The sequence below is a fragment of the Pongo abelii genome, chromosome 7 (genome assembly GCF_028885655.2).
Source record: "Pongo abelii isolate AG06213 chromosome 7, NHGRI_mPonAbe1-v2.0_pri, whole genome shotgun sequence".
Lineage (NCBI taxonomy): Eukaryota > Metazoa > Chordata > Mammalia > Primates > Hominidae > Pongo > Pongo abelii.
This window is the reverse complement of record NC_071992.2, coordinates 128,557,796-128,578,836: the sequence shown is the minus strand read 5'-3', so window position 1 is coordinate 128,578,836 and position 21,041 is coordinate 128,557,796. Positions and strand designations below refer to the sequence as shown.

The 21,041-nt window shown below is 34.4% G+C and overlaps 1 protein-coding gene across 4 annotated transcripts in view; it reads left to right on the top strand.

Moving 5' to 3' along the window:
• Window positions 1-21,041, top strand: part of CSMD3 (CUB and Sushi multiple domains 3) — a 1,211,731-nt gene that overhangs the window by 1,034,223 nt on the left and 156,467 nt on the right. For all 4 annotated transcript variants that reach the window (XM_054518783.2, XM_063726791.1, XM_063726792.1 and 1 more), the window contains 3 exons: window positions 1,910-2,034; window positions 9,095-9,191; window positions 12,287-12,391. In XM_054518783.2, coding sequence (XP_054374758.2) covers window positions 1,910-2,034; window positions 9,095-9,191; window positions 12,287-12,391 — 327 coding nt within the window. The remainder of the gene's footprint in view (window positions 1-1,909; window positions 2,035-9,094; window positions 9,192-12,286; window positions 12,392-21,041) is intronic.

The following is a 21,041-nucleotide window of genomic DNA, read 5'->3' as shown; positions in this document are numbered from 1 at the left end:
AATGTAGTAACTCAGAAAAAAAAAAAAAAAAAAAAAAGGACGTGTGAGGAAAGGTTGTGGCGGTGGCGATAGAGAGGAAGAGCATCTACAAAGTATTTTTTTTTTCATCAGCAGGATCAACACTTCATCAATTACTTTTTTTGTTCTATTTTTTGGGCGAATATTTTAAATTTCTTCCTCTGTCTCTTGCATGTCATTCTCAAATCATGCAAAACTGCTGGTTTTCTATTTAAATGAGCTAAATTAATTTTGACTAATTTAAACAGAATTTGTATATAACCCATTAACAAAGATTTGTAAGAAAACACAACTAAGTGAGTTTCTTTAAAAATATATGGTCACACTATTTTAAAAAGCTTGCAACACCATTTTTTTTTTTTGAGTAATTGCCTTGGTTTTTGCATTTGTCTTTGGAAGTGGCACAAAGCTGTAATTCACTTTAAAAAATTATTATTACAAAAGATATGTTCTTTATATCTTATCATTTATAGCCATACTAGGACAAATTCCCCAGGAGCACAGTACAATTGGGACCTAAAATAATATTTGTAGCAAAAGGAAATATATTTTGTTGATTTCTAACTGTGTTCCAAGCAGTGTGCTAGTTTCTTATGTAACATTCTAGTTTCTTTGTATTTTTCACAAAAGGCTTTTAGAAACAATAGCATTACCATTCCACAGATAAGATATCTGTGTTTGAGAGATTTTAAAGAACAGGTCAAAGTCACACAGAATTTAAGAGTTATGAGTTCTAGGTCATGGCCAGAATCAAGGTGATTCTATTAATGGCATGAGAATTTTACTTTCAGACAAGTACCTTCTAAAAATGATAGAAGCCTTTATTGACTTCTGAGTAGGTCTGCATACATATTCTTTCTTGTAATAGTTAGACTGGCAATAACTAAACTGGGACCACTTCAAGTATCTTCAGTTCCATCTAAGGACATGGACTCTGGCTTCAATTGCCAGCATTCAAATCTCAGCTTCATCTTTTTTTTTTTTTTGAGACGGAGTCTTATTCTGTTTCCCAGGCTGGAGTGCAGTGGCACAATCTCGGCTCATTGCAACCTCTGCCTCCTGGGTTCAAGCGATTCTCCTGCCTCAGCCTCCAGAGTATCTGGGTCTACAGGTGCCCACCATCACATCTGGCTAATTTTTGTATTTTTAGTAGAGACGGGGTTTCACCATATTGGCCAGACTGGTCTTGAACTGCCGACCTTGTGAGCCTCCTCAGCCTCCCAAAATGGTAGGATTACAGGCGTGAGCCACTGCACCTGGCCAGCTTCATCTCTTAATATGTGATCTTGGGCAAGACAATCTCTTAATGACTCCATTTGATTGCCTCAGCTGTAGAATGTGGAGAGTACTTATTCATATCTCATTAGTTGTTGGAAGGCTTAAATGAGTTAAAATATGTAAAGTACTTAGAAGGGTGCCTCGCATATAGTAGGCTCTATATAAAAGTTATGACCATAATATAGTTGTTATCATCATCCTCATTACTTTCCAGTGGATGCTGTTACTCCTCAAAGAATGCATGAAGGAGAAAGTACCAAATAATTTTTTAAAAATTCAAGACAATTTTTATCTAGAAATGAACTATTTTTAAGGCAAATTTAGTCAATGCATGTTTTAGTAATATAATACAAATACGATGCTGTTATTGAGTTAATTGTAGTGTGATTTTTAGATATGTCATTCAAAGGTCATCCATTAATGCTGTTTAATTATTTGTTAATCTTTCCATGGGATACAAAAACTTCATTTTCATTGCTTTGATCAGTTTTGAAAAAAGTATGATTTGATTTGCAAGTCTAGTATCTGTCTAAGATGTTATCTCTGACCTTTACTCTTATTTTAATCCTTTGCATTAGAATTAACTCCCTCTTTTGGACTGCTTTATTTTTAGTGCCCTGTGGTGGAATTTTAACTAAGCGCAAAGGGACTATTTTGTCACCTGGATACCCTGAGCCTTATGACAACAATCTGAATTGTGTGTGGAAGATCACAGTGCCAGAGGGAGCTGGCATTCAAGTAAGAATATTTAAGTTTTTCTTCTTTTCATTGTATGTTTGTAGTTAATCTTTTCAGAGATGACAGAATGAACATTATTTCTTAAAGTTTGGCAAGTGGTTTTGACTGACATGGTTGAAATGAATAGAAAGATATTTGTTATTAATTTTTTTCATGTAGAATTAACAGAAAGCCAATTCAAGATGGCATAAGCAATACAAAAAAAAGTGTTACCCCCATATAACATGGAATCTTGAGGTAAGCAGATTTAAACATGATTTCAGGGGTTCAGTTGTGTCTTTCCTCACCCAGGTTATTTCCATCTCTCTGTTCTGCCATGCTCAGCCTGTTGGTTTTAGTTCTTAGACACCTTCTCCTGAGGTCTTTAAGTGGCTGCAAAAGCTCTAGGCATAACAGCCCTACATAGCAATGGCCAGCAGCTAAAACAGAATGTCCCTATGTTATGTACCATTTCAGTGGTTAAGAAAACTTTTCAGGAAACCTGCCAGCAGACTTTCCCTCCTGTTTTATTGACCAAGATTGCAATCATATCCATTCCAAACCTATGCAATGGGCAACAACCAAAGATTTACTATGATTTGGCTCAAATAAAACTATATTACGTATCAGGAGTAAGCAATAAGTGCAGCCTCCTATTATGCACACGTCTCTCACTTAATTGAACTAAGCCAGATCTCTGTTAGCAAGGAAGGAAGATGCTCTTTAAAAATAGGTAATCAACAGTGGCTGTCCTGTTATTTGAATTATGGCTATTTTGGGGGCTGCTATTTGACCAGTTATTCTGTTTTACATAATGATATATATTTTTTCTGGATGAATTGATAATATTTTACTACAGAATCAGTATATATATTCTACGAAAGGTAATTATGCTTCATAAATATTACATTATCTAGCCTTCACAGATATAACTTGATTACTTCTCTAACTGATTTGTAGAGTTTTTCTTTAGAAACTTGAGACACATAAGAGTTGTGGAAAAATTAGCCAAGATGCCATGCATTAATAATGAAATTAGATTGAAGCATAATTTTTAGTAAAAAAAAAATCAGTTTCGTGGATTTATAATTGTTCAGATGTTTTAAAAATTACTTGACAGGTGTTGGGAGTAAAATACGCCAGCAAATCAATGACGAAACAAAAAGCATGTACATTTTCAGAGTTTTACGGCCATCCAAAGATTGTAGATGCATACTTACATTCTTGCTAGTTTATAGACAATCTGTGAAATTTGAAGATAACTAATCAATCCTATCTTATTATAGTAGAATAATAAGGATTTTGGGATTGCTCATGCTCCAGCTTGTATAGAGGATCTGAAATGATATGATACCTTTAGAATCTTCATAGGACTTTTACCACATCATCTGGTTATAATCTTCTGAAGGTTATTCAAGAGCATCTATATATTAACATCAGCTTACTTATTTCCATCTGATCTTAAAATTATGAAAACCCTGGCATGTTTTCTTTAGTTATCATCTTCTCTTTTTGACCCACTGCAATGTGGCTTCAGCAACCAATACTCTAATAGAGCCAGTCTCATAGTGAAGATCTAAATATGATTAAATCCATTGTGTGGTTCATCTTTCTTGCTCTGTCAGCAGCTCTCTGTCTTGCTGTTCCTCCCCTAACTCCTAATAGACTATTTTTTTCTCCTTAGATCCTAGGACACCAATATTTTCTTGGATTTTGTTTTGTTTTCTCTTCTACATCTGTAGCTCCTACTTCTATATCTCCTACATGGTCTCCTCTTCCAATTCAATCCATTGTTCAAATATTAGTGTTTATGAGATTCTGTGGCCTTTGTTCATTTCACTTTACTCTCTCTGGGACCTTGTCTAATTCCATGGCTTCAGCTACTTTCATGTGCTAGAAATGTTGAGGACGTAAATCATAATAGACAATCAGAAAACATATTTTTGAATGAGGGACTGAATAAATGATGACATCCAGACCTAAATATCTAACTCAGACCTCTCACCTAAGCTGCACAACATATATCCGACTGCCCACTGGACGTTTTCGGCTAAACTTCTTGATGGCTTGTCAAATTCAACCCGTCTAAAACTGACTTCATAGAATTTTCTCAAAACTATTAGAACTTCCTGTGTTCTCTTTCTCAGAACAACTTCCTCATCCGGTAAGTTACACATGTCAGAAATTTTGATTCTTCTCTGACTCTTACTCGGTACAATGAAATTCGTCAGATCTGTCTTTCATAAATCTCTTAAACAAATCTATTTCTCTCCATCCACACTTTTACTACCCAAGATCAGATAGCGTCATCCTTGTCCCAGGTTCTTATTCTCCTCTAGTCTATGCCCTGTACGTCTAGTAGAGTAACCATCTGAAAGTAAAAATCTAATACTATCATTTTCTTGTGTCTAATACCTCAGTTGTCTCCAATCTCCTTAACTCCTTTGACACTATGGATTATGCCGTTGTGCTGTGTTCTCATTTTGTAACTATTCTATCTGCACTATTTCAGCTCCTTATAAAAACCTAGCTTTCTTTTGCCTCTGGACCCTTTGTCCGTGTTGTTCTTTCTGCCAGCACTCTCTATGATCTCCTTTTATGTTGCTTTTTCTTAACATTTCTGTCTCAACTTAAAATACATTTTTCTGTGGAAAACCTTCCATGAACTTGAGACAAGGTTAAGTTCTCCATCACATTTCAATGTTACTACTAATTATCTGTAAGCTAATGAGGACAGTGCCAAGTCCATTCTGACAGTTAGTACAGTGGAAGTACATGCTGCACAGTGCTTGGCAGTATATTCTCAGTAAATATTTTTAGAATGAATCAATGAATACTTGCACAAGTGGAGTTTTGACTGTTTTAGAGTTAGCAGGCATAATGAACTACTAAGATGTTTGCAGAAAAGCTGGTATATATCACCTATCCTAGGCAAACACTATTCAAAACTGGACACATATGAATAACACTAAAATCTTTCACTGAGGAAGGACTTTGTTTATTGACTGTACTTTAGAAAACAAAATTTGAGTTTAGCAGCACGTTTAGCAAACATATAGTGTGTAAAGCATTTGGGGCTTTTAATTTTAAACACACTAAAAAAAACTATCAAGGACTTTTTTCTAATTAACCACTTATATGGATGCTAGTTTTAGACATATCACTGAGTCATAGAAACTTGTAACACACACACACACACACACATAATATATGACTTATATTTGAAACTTCATTAAATTTACCTAAAAGCTACCTGGCTACTACACTAGGATTAAAGCAATGTTTAATATTTTTCTCTGTTGGGCCAAATATGTGTGTGAATAAAGAATTATATGAATATTTGATAAATCATATATGAGATAAAGTGGGATAATCATTCCTGAAAACAGGAGAAAAGAAGAAACATTTGGAATGCTGAAAAATTACAATAATATAGAATAATTGAACATTCTTTGGGAATTGCCTCAACAAACAATTTGTTAAATTAATATTACATGAGAATTTCCCACTCTTTGTGGCAAAGAGTGGATTCATTTGCTTGTTTGTTTATATTAGCAGGGTCTATTGGAGAATTCCAGTGGGGCTACTTTCAAAATTAATAGTGATAGTTATCAAGAAAAGGGAAATATTTATGTAATAAACCATGGGGCAAAATATGTTGGTTACATTATTGTATCAATTTACAGCATGATTATCATGATTTTATATAATCTAAAGTAAAATGGAATTTGAACAGTTATATGATAGATGCCTAGTTTTAATGACTGGAAATTCGTTACCTCTTAAAGCTATTCCATTGCCATGATGGACAACTATATCTAATGCAAAGTTAATCTGAACACTGAGTCGGTAGTTACCTCTTTTGAAATCTTTAGTTGGGCCGGGCGCGGTGGCTCACGCCTGTAATCCCAGCACTTTGGAAGGCCTAGGCGGGCGGATCACGAGGTAAGGAGATGGAGACCATCCTGGCTAACATGGTGAAACCCTGTCTCTACTAAAAATACAAAAAATTAGCCGGGCGTGGTGGCGGGCGCCTGTAGTCCCAGCTACTCGGGAGGCTGAGGCAGGAGAATGGCGTGAACCAGGAAGGCGGAGCTTGCAGTGAGCTGAGATCGCACCACTGCACTCCAGCCTGGGTGACAGAATGAAACTGTCTAAAAAAGAAAAAAAAAAAATCTTTAGTTGGTTTTCATGTGTCTTCTGTCACAGTGAGTACTCGATCATTTATTTGAGTCCCTTAACAAATCTCATAACATTGTCTGCCAGTTCTTCTGGCCAAATTCTGCTTCTACACTCTTTATATTTTTATTATGCCAAACTACATTCACAATGTACCTCAAATCCCAGTGGCAAATTATATTACATCTCTCTGGCTGCTGTAACAAATTATCATGAGTTTTATAGTTACAAACAACAGATTTTATTTTTTTTCCTCATAGCACTGGAAGCAAGAAGTCTAAAATCAGCTTTACTGCACTGAAATTGAGATGCTGGCAGAACCTCTCCTCCCTCCTCCCTGCCCACTTCAGGGTCTCAGGAATGAGAGCATCTCTTCCCTGTTGTTTTCCAGCTTCTAGTGGCTGCTGGCATTTGGATTCTGGCCACATCACTCCAATTTCTGCCTCCGTGTTCACATTGTCTTCTCTTCTATGTGTGTCGAATCTCCCTCTGCCTCTTTTCCCCTTTCTCAAGATTCTTAAATTAAGCTCATCTGAAAGACCCTTTTCCATATACGGTAGTATTTAGAGATTCCAGAGATCAGAACCTGATATCTTCAGAAGCCATTATTCAGCTATATACACTAGAGACATGTATCCAGAAGTAAACTGACTTTCTTTCTCCCACCTAGGCAATAGATTTTCCTGGAGATGTCTAAATTTTTGCTCTTGCTACCCCACTACTCTCAATAACACAGAAAAGAAAATAAATTATTCTCAAATTTTTCCTTTCACTTCCTCCCCTATTCAAATTACACAAAATTTAATAACTTCCTCTACAGCAACACATGTGACATCTGGGTTCCCATTTTTACTACTCCTGCCTCCAATACACTTGAGTCTCTCATTGTTTTTTACTGCAATACATATTGAAATATTACTGAAATAGATATTGAAATTGTCTTTTCACTTTTACTTTCTTCACCCAATGCAGTGCTGTACTTAGAGCACTGTCTTAATCATGTTCTTCCTCCGACTTCGGAAACCTTCATTGGAAAACTGAAGATATCACTACGTCTTGAAGTGCATAGTTGCTATGCTGGTGTTTAGTTTTTTATAGAGTTTCTTCCCTGATCTTCCTCTTAGCTAAGATTTATTGAGTCCTTACTACATTCTGGGTGCCTTATAGGAATTAACTAATTTAATTTTTACAATGAATCTATGAGTTCAATACTCTTATGACAATAATTTATGTAAATAATCTGAGGTACGGAAAGATGAACAACTTTCCTTGAGTGATATGTGCGTGAGGAGAGGGAGCCAGGAAGTTGCAAACCTAGGCTCTTTGATTCTAAGTTCTCTTGTATTTAGCTACTGTGCTCTACTCTTTTGAACTTTTTTATTCTTTCTCTAACTTTTCATGTATATTTATTCTTATGTAAATACCCCCCACTGTGGCTAAAGAAGATTACTCACGGTCCACTAAATCTAGCTCATGGTTTGACTCCTTTTACATTGTTAGACACTCAATAACTTCCTTCAGTGGAATAACTCAATATCTTCAGCTTAGCCCAAATGTTAACTCCTGCATGAATCTTCACATTTTTAAAAAAGCTGAATGCAGTATTTTCTTCCTCTGAATTGAAGGAAAGGGAAATTGAAGAAAATTGAAAAAATTGAAGGAAAGGGAAATTGAAGGAAAGGGAAATTGAATTGAAGGAAAGGAAATATGAAGACAGAGTTGATAATTGTTTAAGGAGGTGGCGGTTATACTACAATCATACGGCTTTACTTCTGGTCTTCTTCCTATCTTAGAACATTGCCATTGGGTCTGATGCCAATCATACAGGCAGGGTATCTATTGCCATGTGGCACTCACCCCTGGAAACAGGCACCAGCATTCACTTGCATGGAAGAATAATGATGGGCTATTTTGCAGACAATAAATTTTTAATGAGTGAAATTGTTGTAATTATTTAGTGAATGAGTGCAGTGCCTACATTTTTAACAGATTTTTAGCTTAAAAAAACTTTTAATAAAGTTATTCCTTTCCTTCCTCTAAAACTACAAAAAATTTAATAAAGAAATAGCAAAATAGATAGCATCCACAGTTGTGAGGGTCCTGTGGGTTCTTGCAAAAGTTCAAGCTGTGCCAAGTGATGTGCAATAAAGTAACACATGCATCTTTCTTTAAATAAACTGTAATAGACAGGAGAGAATTAAACCTCCCCAGTATTTCCCTTCTCAACTTTAAGGACCTTCACTGTGACTTAGTTACTATAACTCTATTCATTAAAATAAATTTTTAAAATTTCATTTGAGTTAATTACAAAGTATCATTTTTTGTGTCATCCATACTGAAACTTATTAAAAATATGCATGTTAAAAATTTTTAAATAAAAGGAAGAGAAGAAATTGAGCAAAGTTTATGCAAGGAAAGGATAAATTAAAAGTATCCAGAAATAAACCTGGTTTTAAAAAGGTATATTGTAAGGTCCTATAGGCTTGTAGACCACAAATCTGGTTTTTCCTAATAGCTACAAGCAAATTAGAAAACTCAAATCAGTACATATACATAAAAATTCACCAATTGTTTTGAATATGCATTGAGATTCCTGGCACTGAGTCATTAGATTAGCTCAAATCTTTTGAAAAGAGAATGTTCTGAGATAGTGACAGACATTGCTCTGGTTATACCCACAATAAACACTGGTCGGTGCTTCAAAGGCTTTTCTATATAAAAATCAGCTTGTGTAAGCCAGTGCAATAATGGAAAAAATCAGGTCTGTTAAAAACCCTTCTATGAAGGGTCACAATTATGTGGTCCCGGATTTGAACTCTCTTTTCCAAGGGGGATTGGTGGACTGTAGTTATGTGTATCTGGTTAGAAATGTGTATTTTTACCTGTAATTATTATTTCACAGGTGCAAGTTGTTAGCTTTGCTACAGAACATAATTGGGATTCTCTGGACTTTTATGATGGGGGAGACAACAATGCTCCAAGACTTGGAAGCTATTCAGGTAAATAAGAGAGCTGAGCTTAATTAAAATACAGATATAATTAGGAATATAAAAAAAATTATAGAGCTATCTACAACTCTTACTTGGTAGTTTTAATTTGCTTTTTACTAACTATACACAAAGATACAAGGACTGAAGTTTAAAAGATTTAAAGATGATATCAATATTGATATTTAAAACCTTATTACATTCTTACCAATTCTTTCTATATTTGTGTAATTATTTATTGATGATTTTATGTTACTGGTAATATTTTCAGCTGAGTTGGGGTTCAGGAATAGTATGTACGCTCTTTTCCTTAAAAGAAAAGGATGAGCAATAATAATTAAAAATTAGACTGTGCTTTGAATTGTGTGCTATGAAGTCATGAAAATAACCAAGTAAATACTACAAGGTACTGTTAAGTGAGAATAAAGAGAATACAGAATTATTTCTATGAAATGAATAAAATTATATAAAATTAGTGTATACATGTGTAACAAGACCAGAAATAAACAAAATAAAAGTCTTTTTTTTAATCTAAGATGTTGACTTGTTTTTAAAATCTTTTAGATTTATTAAGGTTTTTATTTTTTGAGATGTAGTCTCGCTCTGTCTCCCAGGCTGGAGTGCAGTGGTGAGATCTCAGCTCACTGCAACCTCTGGCTCCTGGGTCCAAGCGATTCTCCTGCCTCAGCCTCCAGAGTAGCTGGGATTACAGACGTGCGTCACTACGCCCAGCTAAGTTTTGTATTTTTTGGTAGAGATGGGGTTTCGCTGTGTTGGCCAGGCGGGTCTTGAACTTCTGACTTCAGGTGATCCACCTGCCTTGACCTCCCAAAGTGCTGAGATTGCAGGTGTGAACCACAACACCCAGCCAGATTTATTGAGGTTTAAAAGGTAATTTATGCAATAATTTAAAAGCTTCTTTTGACATATAGAAGTTGAAATAAAAAGTTTTACTTTGTTAATTTTTTACTACTATACTTTATAAACTCTAGAAATATAAATATAGCTAACCTATTAATTTACTCAATTCAGATATGCTGAAATAAATTTGAATGGCTTTAAGCTTTTAAGAGATTTTTAAATGGACTCGTGGAACAAATTACTTATCATCACCAATGAGGAAAAGAAAGAAATATCTGGAGCAAGAGTGATTTGATTTAAACATGAACAATATAGATTTAGACAGAAATATTAGAAAAATCCCACACAATTTTAGTACACTTTTATTTGTAATAGGTTAGGGATAATACTTTATTAGTATTATTATTAATTTTTTTTTTTTTTTTTGCATTTTAGAGACAGGGTCTGGCTCTATTGCCCAGAGCGCAGCAGTGCAATCATAGCTCACTGCAGCCTTGAATTCTTGGGCTCAAGTAATCCATCTGTTTCAGCTTCCTGAGTAGCTGGGACTACAGTCACATACCACAACCCCAATTAATTTTTATTTTATTTTGTTTTTTTAGAGCCGAGGTCTCGCTGTGTTGCCTAGGCTGGTTTCCAACTCATGGCCTCAAGAGATCCTCCTGTCTTACAGCCTCCTGATTAGCTGGGATTGTAATCCCATGATTATTACATAAGCCACCATACCCATCCGTAATACTTTTAAAATAATAATATAATGATAATATGAGTGATAAATAACAGCTGTTGATTACTAAGTGCTAGCTCTGTGTGACATTTGCCATGCATTTCCTTATTTGATCTTTCTAGCAGACCTGGTAGGTAATTGAGGCTTAGAGAGAGGTTGTACAACTAATGTTAGAATGAGATTGGGATCCACCTGGTGTGACTCCAGAACTAGAGCTCTTAATCAATAACATCCTCTAAGAGACCTAAGGCAGGTGAAATGACCTTTTAAGTTTCTGTTTATCCTTGTCTTCAGTGGTTGCTGTTATCACAGTATGGCCAGGAAAGATGCAAGTGTGTGCTCTGTAATAAATTCTTTCTATTCTTCCATAGAAGACATCAGGGGTGAGGTCCACAAAGTTGTGCAAAGCAAATGTAAAGAAAGTAGTTACTTATAAAGAAATGTTTGTAATGACCTCAACTCATATGTTTGTTGAACTTCGTCTTAAGATGTAGAATTAGCACTTGTTTATTTTCATGCTTGCCATTTGAAACTGCTAGAGTTGGAGTCAAAGATCTTAAACTATTTGCTCAATAGCAAAGTCAAGAAATAATTGATTCAAGCAGATACTTTATATTTTCAAGCTCAATAACTTAATAAAATAAATGTGATCTCCTTCAGAAGTCCAGAAAAACATCATTATAATGCATTTGCTGAAAGACAAGAGTAACAGTAGTTCATAATTGGAATTTTTTTGAAAGCTGACTACCAGCTTTGCTGTTTCAGGGTATAAGAAACATTAAGGCACTTGACTTGGTATAGAATAATCTATCTACCTAGCTGTCTAACTTTAATTCATTATTAAAAGGAAATCAATGACTATATTATCTGACTCATACAAAGTTGTTACTTTGAAAAGTTAAAAATTAAGCTTATTATTTATTCTTTTTGAGTTTGCAAACTGTGTTTTATTCCTATTTTGTGTTTCTTTTTAATTAGTTCACAAATCTGGTACATACAGGCAGTTAAAACTGGTTATCACTTTGATAATCAGAAGCCTCTGGTATAACACAGTCTTCAAAAAAACATATTGGAAAACAGAGAGAATACACAGTAATAATCTCTTTGAAAGCAATCATTGCAAACATTCATGTTTCTAACAAAATATAACTTTACATATATATGTATTTATTGTTTATTATTAGCTTGTGCACGGAATACTGAAATCCACATGAAATTCAACATTTATTTTCGGTGAACATGTCAAACGTATAGCTTTAACTTTCACCAGCTCTTTTTGCTCCTACCTATTTTTAGGAAGCAATCTAAAGCCATCTCAAGTGGTCTGTCTTCTTGGAAACAGGAACAGTATATTGAAAGAGGATTGTGAGAAAAATATTTCTATTAAATTTTTTTTGAAAAACAACTTGATTAATGCATATTTTTAGTGGTAATCTATTGGCTGATTAGTAAACTTACTTAATTTTATTATAGTACTTATTATGTGGTCATTGACTTACCTTCTCATATATCATTTCAGGAACAACAATACCCCATCTTTTGAATAGTACGTCTAATAATCTGTATCTAAATTTTCAATCAGACATCAGTGTTTCTGCTGCAGGATTTCATCTTGAATACACAGGTAAAAATAATATCATGTGCCATTCAAAAAGGTTAAGAACAAGTTTATATTAATTAAAAATATTTTTGTTAATATGTATATATTATAGCAACTTTCTCAAAGAAAACATTGTCTTATTTTCTTAAAAGTTTGAAGTATTACTTCAGTTCAATTACAACATTATATGAATAAAGTTTTAATGGTTTCACAAGAATTTACAAGTTTTTTTTTGTTGTTGAGTAAGAATAATTAATGTAAAATCTACCCTCTCAACAAATGTTTAAGTGTGCAATATTGTATTAACTGTAAGTCCAATATTGTGCAACAGATCTCTAAAGCTTACTCATTTTGCATGACTGAAACTTTATACCCATTGAACCACACCTCTTCATTTCCCCCTCTCCCTATCCCCTGACAACCACTGTTCTACTCCATTTTGGGTCTGACTATTTTAGATTTCCCATGGAAGTGGAATCATGAAACATTTATCCTCCTGTGATTGGTTTATTTTACTGTGTAATGTCTTCCAGGTTCATCTGGATGTCCTTTGGTCTGTATATCTGTTTTTATCCAGTACTACACTGTTTTGGTAACTGTATCTTTGTAATATATAATCAAGAAGTGCGACCCCAACACTTTTGTTCCTCTTGCTCCAGAATTCTTTGGCTGTTCAAGATCTTTTGTGGTTCCATATGCATCTTAGTACTTTTTTTATTTTTGGAAAAACATGGCACAGATTTTGATAAGCATCAGGTTGAATCTGTAGGTTGCTTTGTGTAGTATGGACATTTTAACATTATTAAATATTCCAATCCATAAAATGGGATGTATTTCTATTTATTTGTGTCTTCTGTATCTTTTCTCAATCACTGTTTTGTAGCTTTTCGGGTTTTTTGGTTTTTGTTTGAGACGGAGTTTCACTCTTTTTGCCCAGGCTAGAATGGAATGGCGTGATCTTGGCTCACTGCAACCTCCGCCTCCTGAGTTCAAGTGATTCTTTTGCTTCAGCCTCCCAAGTAGCTGGGATTACTTGTGCCCGACACCACACCCAGCTAATTTTATATTTTTAGTAGAGACAGAGTTTCACCATGTTGGTCAGGCTGGTCTCAAACTCCTGACCTCAGGTGATCCACCCATCTCGGCCTCCCAAAGTTTTGGGATTACAGGCGTGAGCCACCACATCCCGCCTACTATTTTGTAGTTTTTAGAGTGCAATTCTTTCACCTCCTTGGTTAAGTTTATTCTAAAGTATTTTATTATTTTTCATGCTATTGTAAATGGTATTATTTCCTTAATTTCCTTTTGGGATAGTTTATTTTTAGTATATAGAAATGCAACTGATTCTTTGCATGTTAATTTTGTATCTTGCAACTTTACTGATTCATTTATTAGTTCTAACAGTTTTTTTAATGGAATCTCTTCAACATTACTGATACATAATAATTATTCATATTTCTGGGATACATGTGATGTTTTTGTACATGTATACAATGTGTAGTGATTAAATCGGGGTAATTGTATTATCATTCATAACCGCAATCATTTATCATTTATTTATGTTGGGAACATTTCAAATCTTTCTTCTCATTATTTTAGAGTATACAATAAATTACCATTAACTCTAGTCACCCTGCTTATCAAACATCAGAATTTATTATTTCTATCTAACTGTATTTTTGAACCCATTAACCAACCTCTCTTCATCCCTGCCTTCCAAGTCAGCCTCTGGTAACCATCATTCTACTCTCTACCTCCATGAGATCAACTTTTTTAGCTTCCACATATGCGTGAGAATATGCAATATCCATTTTCTATGCCTGGCTCATTTCACTTAACATAACATCCTCTAATTCCACTCATGTTGCTGCAAGTAACAGGATTTCAATTTTATGGATGAATAGTACTCCATTGTCATGTATACCACATTTTCCTTATCCGTTCATCCATTGATGGACACAGGTTGATTCCATGTCTTCCCTATTGTGAATACAGCTGCAATAAACATGGGAGTGCAGGTATCTCTTTGATATACTGATTTTGTCTTTTGGATATACCCGGCAGTGGGATTGCTGGATCTTATATAGTTCTATTTTCTGTTTTTTTTTTTTTTGTGAAACCTCCGTACTATTGTTTATAATGCCTTGACTAATTTACATTCCCACCAACAATGTATAAGAGTTCCCTTTTCTCCACATTTTTTGTGTGTGTGTTTGATAATATCCACTTTAACTGGGACAAGATGACACCTCAGTGTGGTCCATGGAGTCTTCATGTTGTTCCGCATTTAGGATTTTATCACCTGCAGACAGGGACAATTTTAATTCTTCCTTTTTGACTTGGATGCCTTTTATTTCTATTTCTTGCCTAATTCCTCTGGCTGGGACTTCCGGTAGTATTTTGATTAGAAGTGGAGAGAGTGGATATCCTTACCTTGTTCCTGATTATAAAGAAAAAGCTTTTTGTTTTTTACCATTGAGTATGATGTTAGTCATGGGCTTTTCATATATGGTCTTTATTATGTTGAGGTAAATTTCTTATACACCTAGTTTTTTGAGAGGTTTTAATAATGTAATGGTGTCAAATACATTTAAATACTTTTTTTGCATTCATTGATACAATCATGTGCATTGTATTCTTCACTCTGTTAATGTAATATGTCACATTTATTATTTCTATACATTTGGCCATTGTTGCATCCCAGGAATAAATTCCTCTTAGTCGTGGTATATGATTTTTTTAAACATGCCACTAGATTTGGCTTACTATCATGTTGTTGAGGATTTTTGCATCCATGTTCAAAAGGGATATTGGCTTATACTTTTCTTTTCTTGTGGTGTCTTTGGCTTTGGTATTAGGGCAGGGCTGACTGCAATAAACAAGTTTGGACATATTTTCCCCTCTTCAATTTTTTTTGAAGAGTTTGAGAAGGATTGATGTTAATTCTTTAAGTGTAAGGTAGAATTCACCAGTGTAGCCATCTGGTGCTGTGCCTTTCTTTGTTGGGAGGATTTTGTTAACTGATTCAATCTTTTTACTAGTTACGGGTCCATGTAGATTTTATGTTTCCTTAAAATTTAGTCTTGATAACTTTTATATTTCTAGGAATTTTTTCATTTTTCTGGGTTATTCAATTTTTTGGTGTGTAATTGTTCATAGTAGTCTCTTAGTCTTTTAATTTCTGTGGCATCAATTGTAATGCCTACTTTTTTATTATAAGTGTTTTTAAATTGCGAAAAAGGAACTAGATGCTGTAGAAATTTTAAAACTGGAATTAAAGTGGCTACTCTTGGCATAGAAAATGTACATTCATCTCCCAAATTCCTGCAAAACTTTTCATCATAAAAATAGATTAGTTCCCCTATTAAACACCTATATGAAACATTGTGTCATTTCACACATAAAATTATCACAAATGTAATTAGGTGAGTGTTTGGGTAACTGTAGTTTTTCTGACTCTTTACTTAAAATGCAAGCTCCAGTAGACAAAAATCTTTCAGAGCACTTTACCATGTCCTTTTAGAGTGTTTTCGTGTCTTTAACACTGAGTATAGATCCAGAAACTTACCGAACATTTAAAATATACTTGTTGAATGAGTAAATGAATGAATGGACATAGCACCTAGCGGTAGAAGATAATGAACATATAATGCTGGTATATATATCATTAACATTAGTATACCTACACTGATGCTGGTGTCCATAATGGGGTTTAGAACCTAGGTGTGCATATGTTTTGTAATTGTGCTGGCTTCTGCTTCCTGGAGGTATCCCACTGAGTATTAGCTCCTCAACATCACCTCATTCAGGCCATTTAGTTCCTCACTGAAACACCATTACCTAAACTGGAAGTTTTGATTGACGTGAAACTCTCAGTGGGAGCAAACAGCAGCTGCAATTGATAAGCATGTGCTAAGTAAATATAGTTAATTAATTTTTTACATGTTTTAGTTTTATAATGAAGTTTACTTTTCAGTTATTGCTAACTTCAGATACAATAAATGTATTACTGTAATGCAAATACATGTCAAATCCATAAAACAAAATTTATTCATTCATTCTTTGTTCAACCAGCAAATATTTTGAACACCTACCATATGTCAGGCAGTATGCTCGACATAGAAAATGTGAAGATAGACATGGCACAGTATCTTTCTTTGAAGAGTCTAGTAGAAGGTTCAGAAAGATAAAGCAATATTACAGTGCTTTGAATACAGTAATAGATGTATTTGTGGTAGATCACCCAAAAGCAATAAGTAATAAACTCCATTTAGGAAATTCAGGGAATATTTCAAACAGGAGGTGACACTTGGGGTGAGTGTTAAAAAATAAGTAGGAGTTTTACATTAAGCAGGAAGGGGTGGATAGATTCAGCAGAGGAAACTTCATGTTCAGACAGAGCTATGAAATATGCCACATTAGGGAAAATTCAAACTATTTCAGTAGGGTTGGTACATAAGATTTGAGGGTGTGGCAGTAACTAAGGCTGCTTATATAGGCATGACTACTCCTGAAAGGTATAGGATGTCGTAATGAGAAATTTGACTTTGTTATAGGTGCCGCAGGTCAAAAGCAGCATATGTTTTGATAGTTATTCATAATACAGACCATTAAATTATCATAAATCACAAGTAAATTGATGAAACTTTAAAAAGACTCGTGTACAACTTTTACATTTCTAAAATATATTGCTGAATGCAAAAATCCTTTATTTGTGTAAGATAATATATGATCATTAAATATTTAACAAGATGATATAGTTATATATAATATTTTTTAAGCTGTTCTTTTGGTTAGAATTCTTATTTTTAATAAATGAGATAAATTGAGCTATATCCTAATTAACACATAATAGGTGCTAATAATACATAGTATCTTGCCTTTTAGAACAGAGAATTGCAAGTTTGACTGCTCTTCCTAAGGGAAATCAACAACTAGTCACATTAAATTTCACAATTTTAGGTCTTGGAAACCAACATCTTTGACAGGAAAGACATACTAGTTATAATTTAAGCATTTAAAATCATGATCTTTAATGTAGAAAGTAACGTTGAGTGCCTATGTGAAGGACACTCTGCTTAGAACTGTAGAGGAATTGGGAGATGAATGAGACAAATCTCTTTTCTAATTGAGTGAAAACTTTATTACATGGGATATGTTTTTCCCTGTACTGTATTTGTGACTGTTTACCCAATTAAGTTACAACTTGTTATTTCTATAAAACGAGCAATCCAAGAAAGCCACTGTGCTCTAAATTAATTATCTGAATCAAACTAAAAAATGTAAGAAAGAATTTACTATTGGTAATGAATGAGCATAAGAAAAAATGATGCATTGGTGTGTTTTATGTGCAGTTGCTTTAAATGATAACACTACCAACTCTCCTAATGGTCCAGAGGCTATTCAAAGTGAATGGCGTTTAATCTGTCAGTTTGAATTCACATAATCTAAATGTTCTCAAAGTGATGCTTTGGGTTCAAAATGATCCCTAGACACATCTTAAGAGTCGTTAGCTATCTAGATTCTTCACCTAAGAGAAAAATAAACAAACAAAACATAGAGCAGGATATTTATGCAATCTGTGAAATGTGTTAACTGTATTTTTCAAAAACCACAAAGTGGTAACCTATTAGAAGACTATATTATAATCAGCAACTTTTTAAAGCATTGTGTTGATAGGCCTTAACTAAGACATCAAAGCATTTGCTGAATGCTTCCTTTTAATTGGAACATTATTATTTGAAAACTTCCTGAATTAAAGTAAATATAATTAAAAATACCAGCACTACAAAAAGCCTTTAAAGATACAGAAAAATAATAATTTTATCAAATCATAATTTAGCAGAAGTTAACTCTCCATGTAGACAAAGACCTTCCTTTTTTGAAGAAATTTAATAAATACTTTACTAAATGGTACACTTGACTACATTGGTCACAAAAAAATACTACAGTTGCAGGTGCTATTTTTAAACAAAGTCAGTCGCCCTAAATTAAAATTATAATTATAAATAGAAAACTGAAAGGATACAGATAAATAGATGTGAAAAAGAGAGTTACAGGATATGGAAAAAGAGAGGTAATAGGGGAGAGGGACTGATAAAGAGAGATGAGAAAAAGATATGTTTTGTTGACAGTGGGGAAATCTGTGCCAAAGGATAACTAATATTCTTTTAATCAATTTTTAAAATTTTATAATATGCTTCTTGTTTGCAAATCTATTGTCTAATCAGTAAGGACATTAACATAATATTTGCTAAGTATTGAGTTTAAATTCAGGAGAATAGTGGAAGATCGAACAAGAAAATTTAAAGACTAAGTATTGCTTTACAGAATTAAAGATACTAATAAATTCTGCCCTGGTCTTTAAGGACAAATGTATAAAACAAGCCATGGCAGCATTTTTGGCTGCATTGTTAAGAACAGATTGAATAACAGTTAAAATGTGTTTGGTGGATCAAGTGCTACATAGAGCAGCTGTGGTTTAGAACAATATCCAGCAGGGCAATCAGAAAGGCTGACTATTCACTCAGTTGCACACTGGAGACTATTACTCCCAGAAACTCCAGAGAATACAGTGCCCTCTACGCAAGCACCATCAATTCCCCCCCAAATAATCTATTTTGCTGATGAAAAGGGCATCTTAATTTCTGTCAAGTTTCAAAAAATGTAGGCTTCTCTTAGTAGAGAAACATCTATTTTGTGATAATTCAAGAATCTGTTCATTTGTGAAGGCAGATTTTAATAACTAGGTCTAGAAATTTTGAAGAACTCCTTATGTATTTTGAGGCGTCTCAAAATACTGATTGAGATGTACAGCCTCTGGAGGAGAAAACTGTGTTTTTTAATGCATGTAAATAAGGACTAAATGGATTTTTTTTTTTAAAAAAACATAATTTTAGGTACTTGAGATAAGCAAAATACTTAAACAACTGGGTACTGGGAAAAAATAATATTGTGTGTGAGTGATGTGTGTGTGTAAACAGGGCGGGCATATTAACTTTTTTCTATCAAGGAGACACCTATGTCACTGCACATCTTTGGGTATTTCATTTGTGACAGTCTCTAAGATAAAAGTTCTGCCCACTGGGTAACATAAGGGAAGAATCACAATGGGGAAATCACAGTCTATAATCACACTATGAATACCAGCAACAGATGCAGAACACTTTAAGTTTTTCTATAAAAAAAAGATAGTGTTTATTTTTTTCATCCAAGAAAGTAGACTCTTACTATATTCCTAAAGGAGTATTTTAAATAGTGAAGGTTTCAGGAAACATGGCAGGTGTTCTTTCTTAGTAAGTGGAAATTTGGCTGAGATTCCTCCCAGCAAGTGAGTGTTTTTGCCATCTGATTTTTCTACTCGTGAGGTTTTCAGAAAAAAAAAAAAAAAAAAATATATATATATATATATATATATTTTCTGGTGGCAGAGTTACCACACAGATATGCCCTGCTTTTTATTTACTTAAAAGGTAAATGCTGGCTGATAGGCTGATTTTTATTTATTTATTTATTTATTTATCTTTTTTTTCTATTTTTGGAGACATAGTCTCGCTCTGTCGCCCAGGCTGGAGTGCAATGGCACTATCTCGGCTCACTGCAAGCTCCGCCTCTCAGGGTCAAGCAATTCTCCTGCCTCAGCCTCCCGAATAGCTGGGACTACATGTCACACTGCCATGCCCAGCTAATTTTTTGTATTTTACTGGAGACAGGGTTTCACCATGTTGCCCACTCTGGTCTCGAACTCCTGTGCTCAGGCAATCCGCCCTCCTCGGCTTCCCAAAGTGCTAAGATTACAGGCATGAGCCACTGCGCCCGGCCAGATAGGCTGATTTCTATCATTATAGTTATCTTTTCCTTCTTGAACCTGAGATAATGGCATTTTAACTTTAGAATGCCTGATCTTTAATATTACTATTATCACTGTCATTTATATCAGACAAACCTATTGTTCCTTCCACTCAACCCTTTCTGCACCTTGGTCTTATTAATATTTCCAGATATTTGGTCATTTCATAACATTACCTTCCTATCTACTAAATAAAGGCAACATTCTTTAGCCTCTTATTCCAACACTGATTTCTTAATGTTTCATTTTTCACACATGAATTTTGTAATATTCCCCCACTTAATCAAATTAAGCATTTGTTTTTAGATGTAACATGCCTTTCCTCTCTCTACTCCTTTCATGATTCATTTCCTCCACTTGACATGCTCTACTTCTCTTCTTTTTTCTAGCTATAAGACTCTTAACTCTGAATTGTGTGTGTGTGCATACGTGTGTGTGTACGGATTATTTTTATTTGTGAACTTTTTATTCAACTCCATCAGTGTTCATGTTTTTTGTTTTAGCCTGCGTTTGTTTTTGTATTTTGTTATCAGGTAGTCCTCATTCTTCCTTTCTTCCACCTTGTTCACTGCAGATTAATTTGTCTTTGGGACTGTCATTTGTGAGTGTGTGTGTATTTTTTTTTTTTTGAGACGGAGTCTCACTCTGTCGCCCAGGCTGGAGTGCAATGGTGCATGATCTCAGCTCACTGCAACCACCACCTCCCGGGTTCAAGTGATTCTCCTGCCTCAGCCTCCTGAGTAGCTGGGATTACAGGCATGCGCCACCATGTCCGGCTAATTTTTGTATTTTTAGTAGAGACACGGTTTCACCATGTTGGTCAGG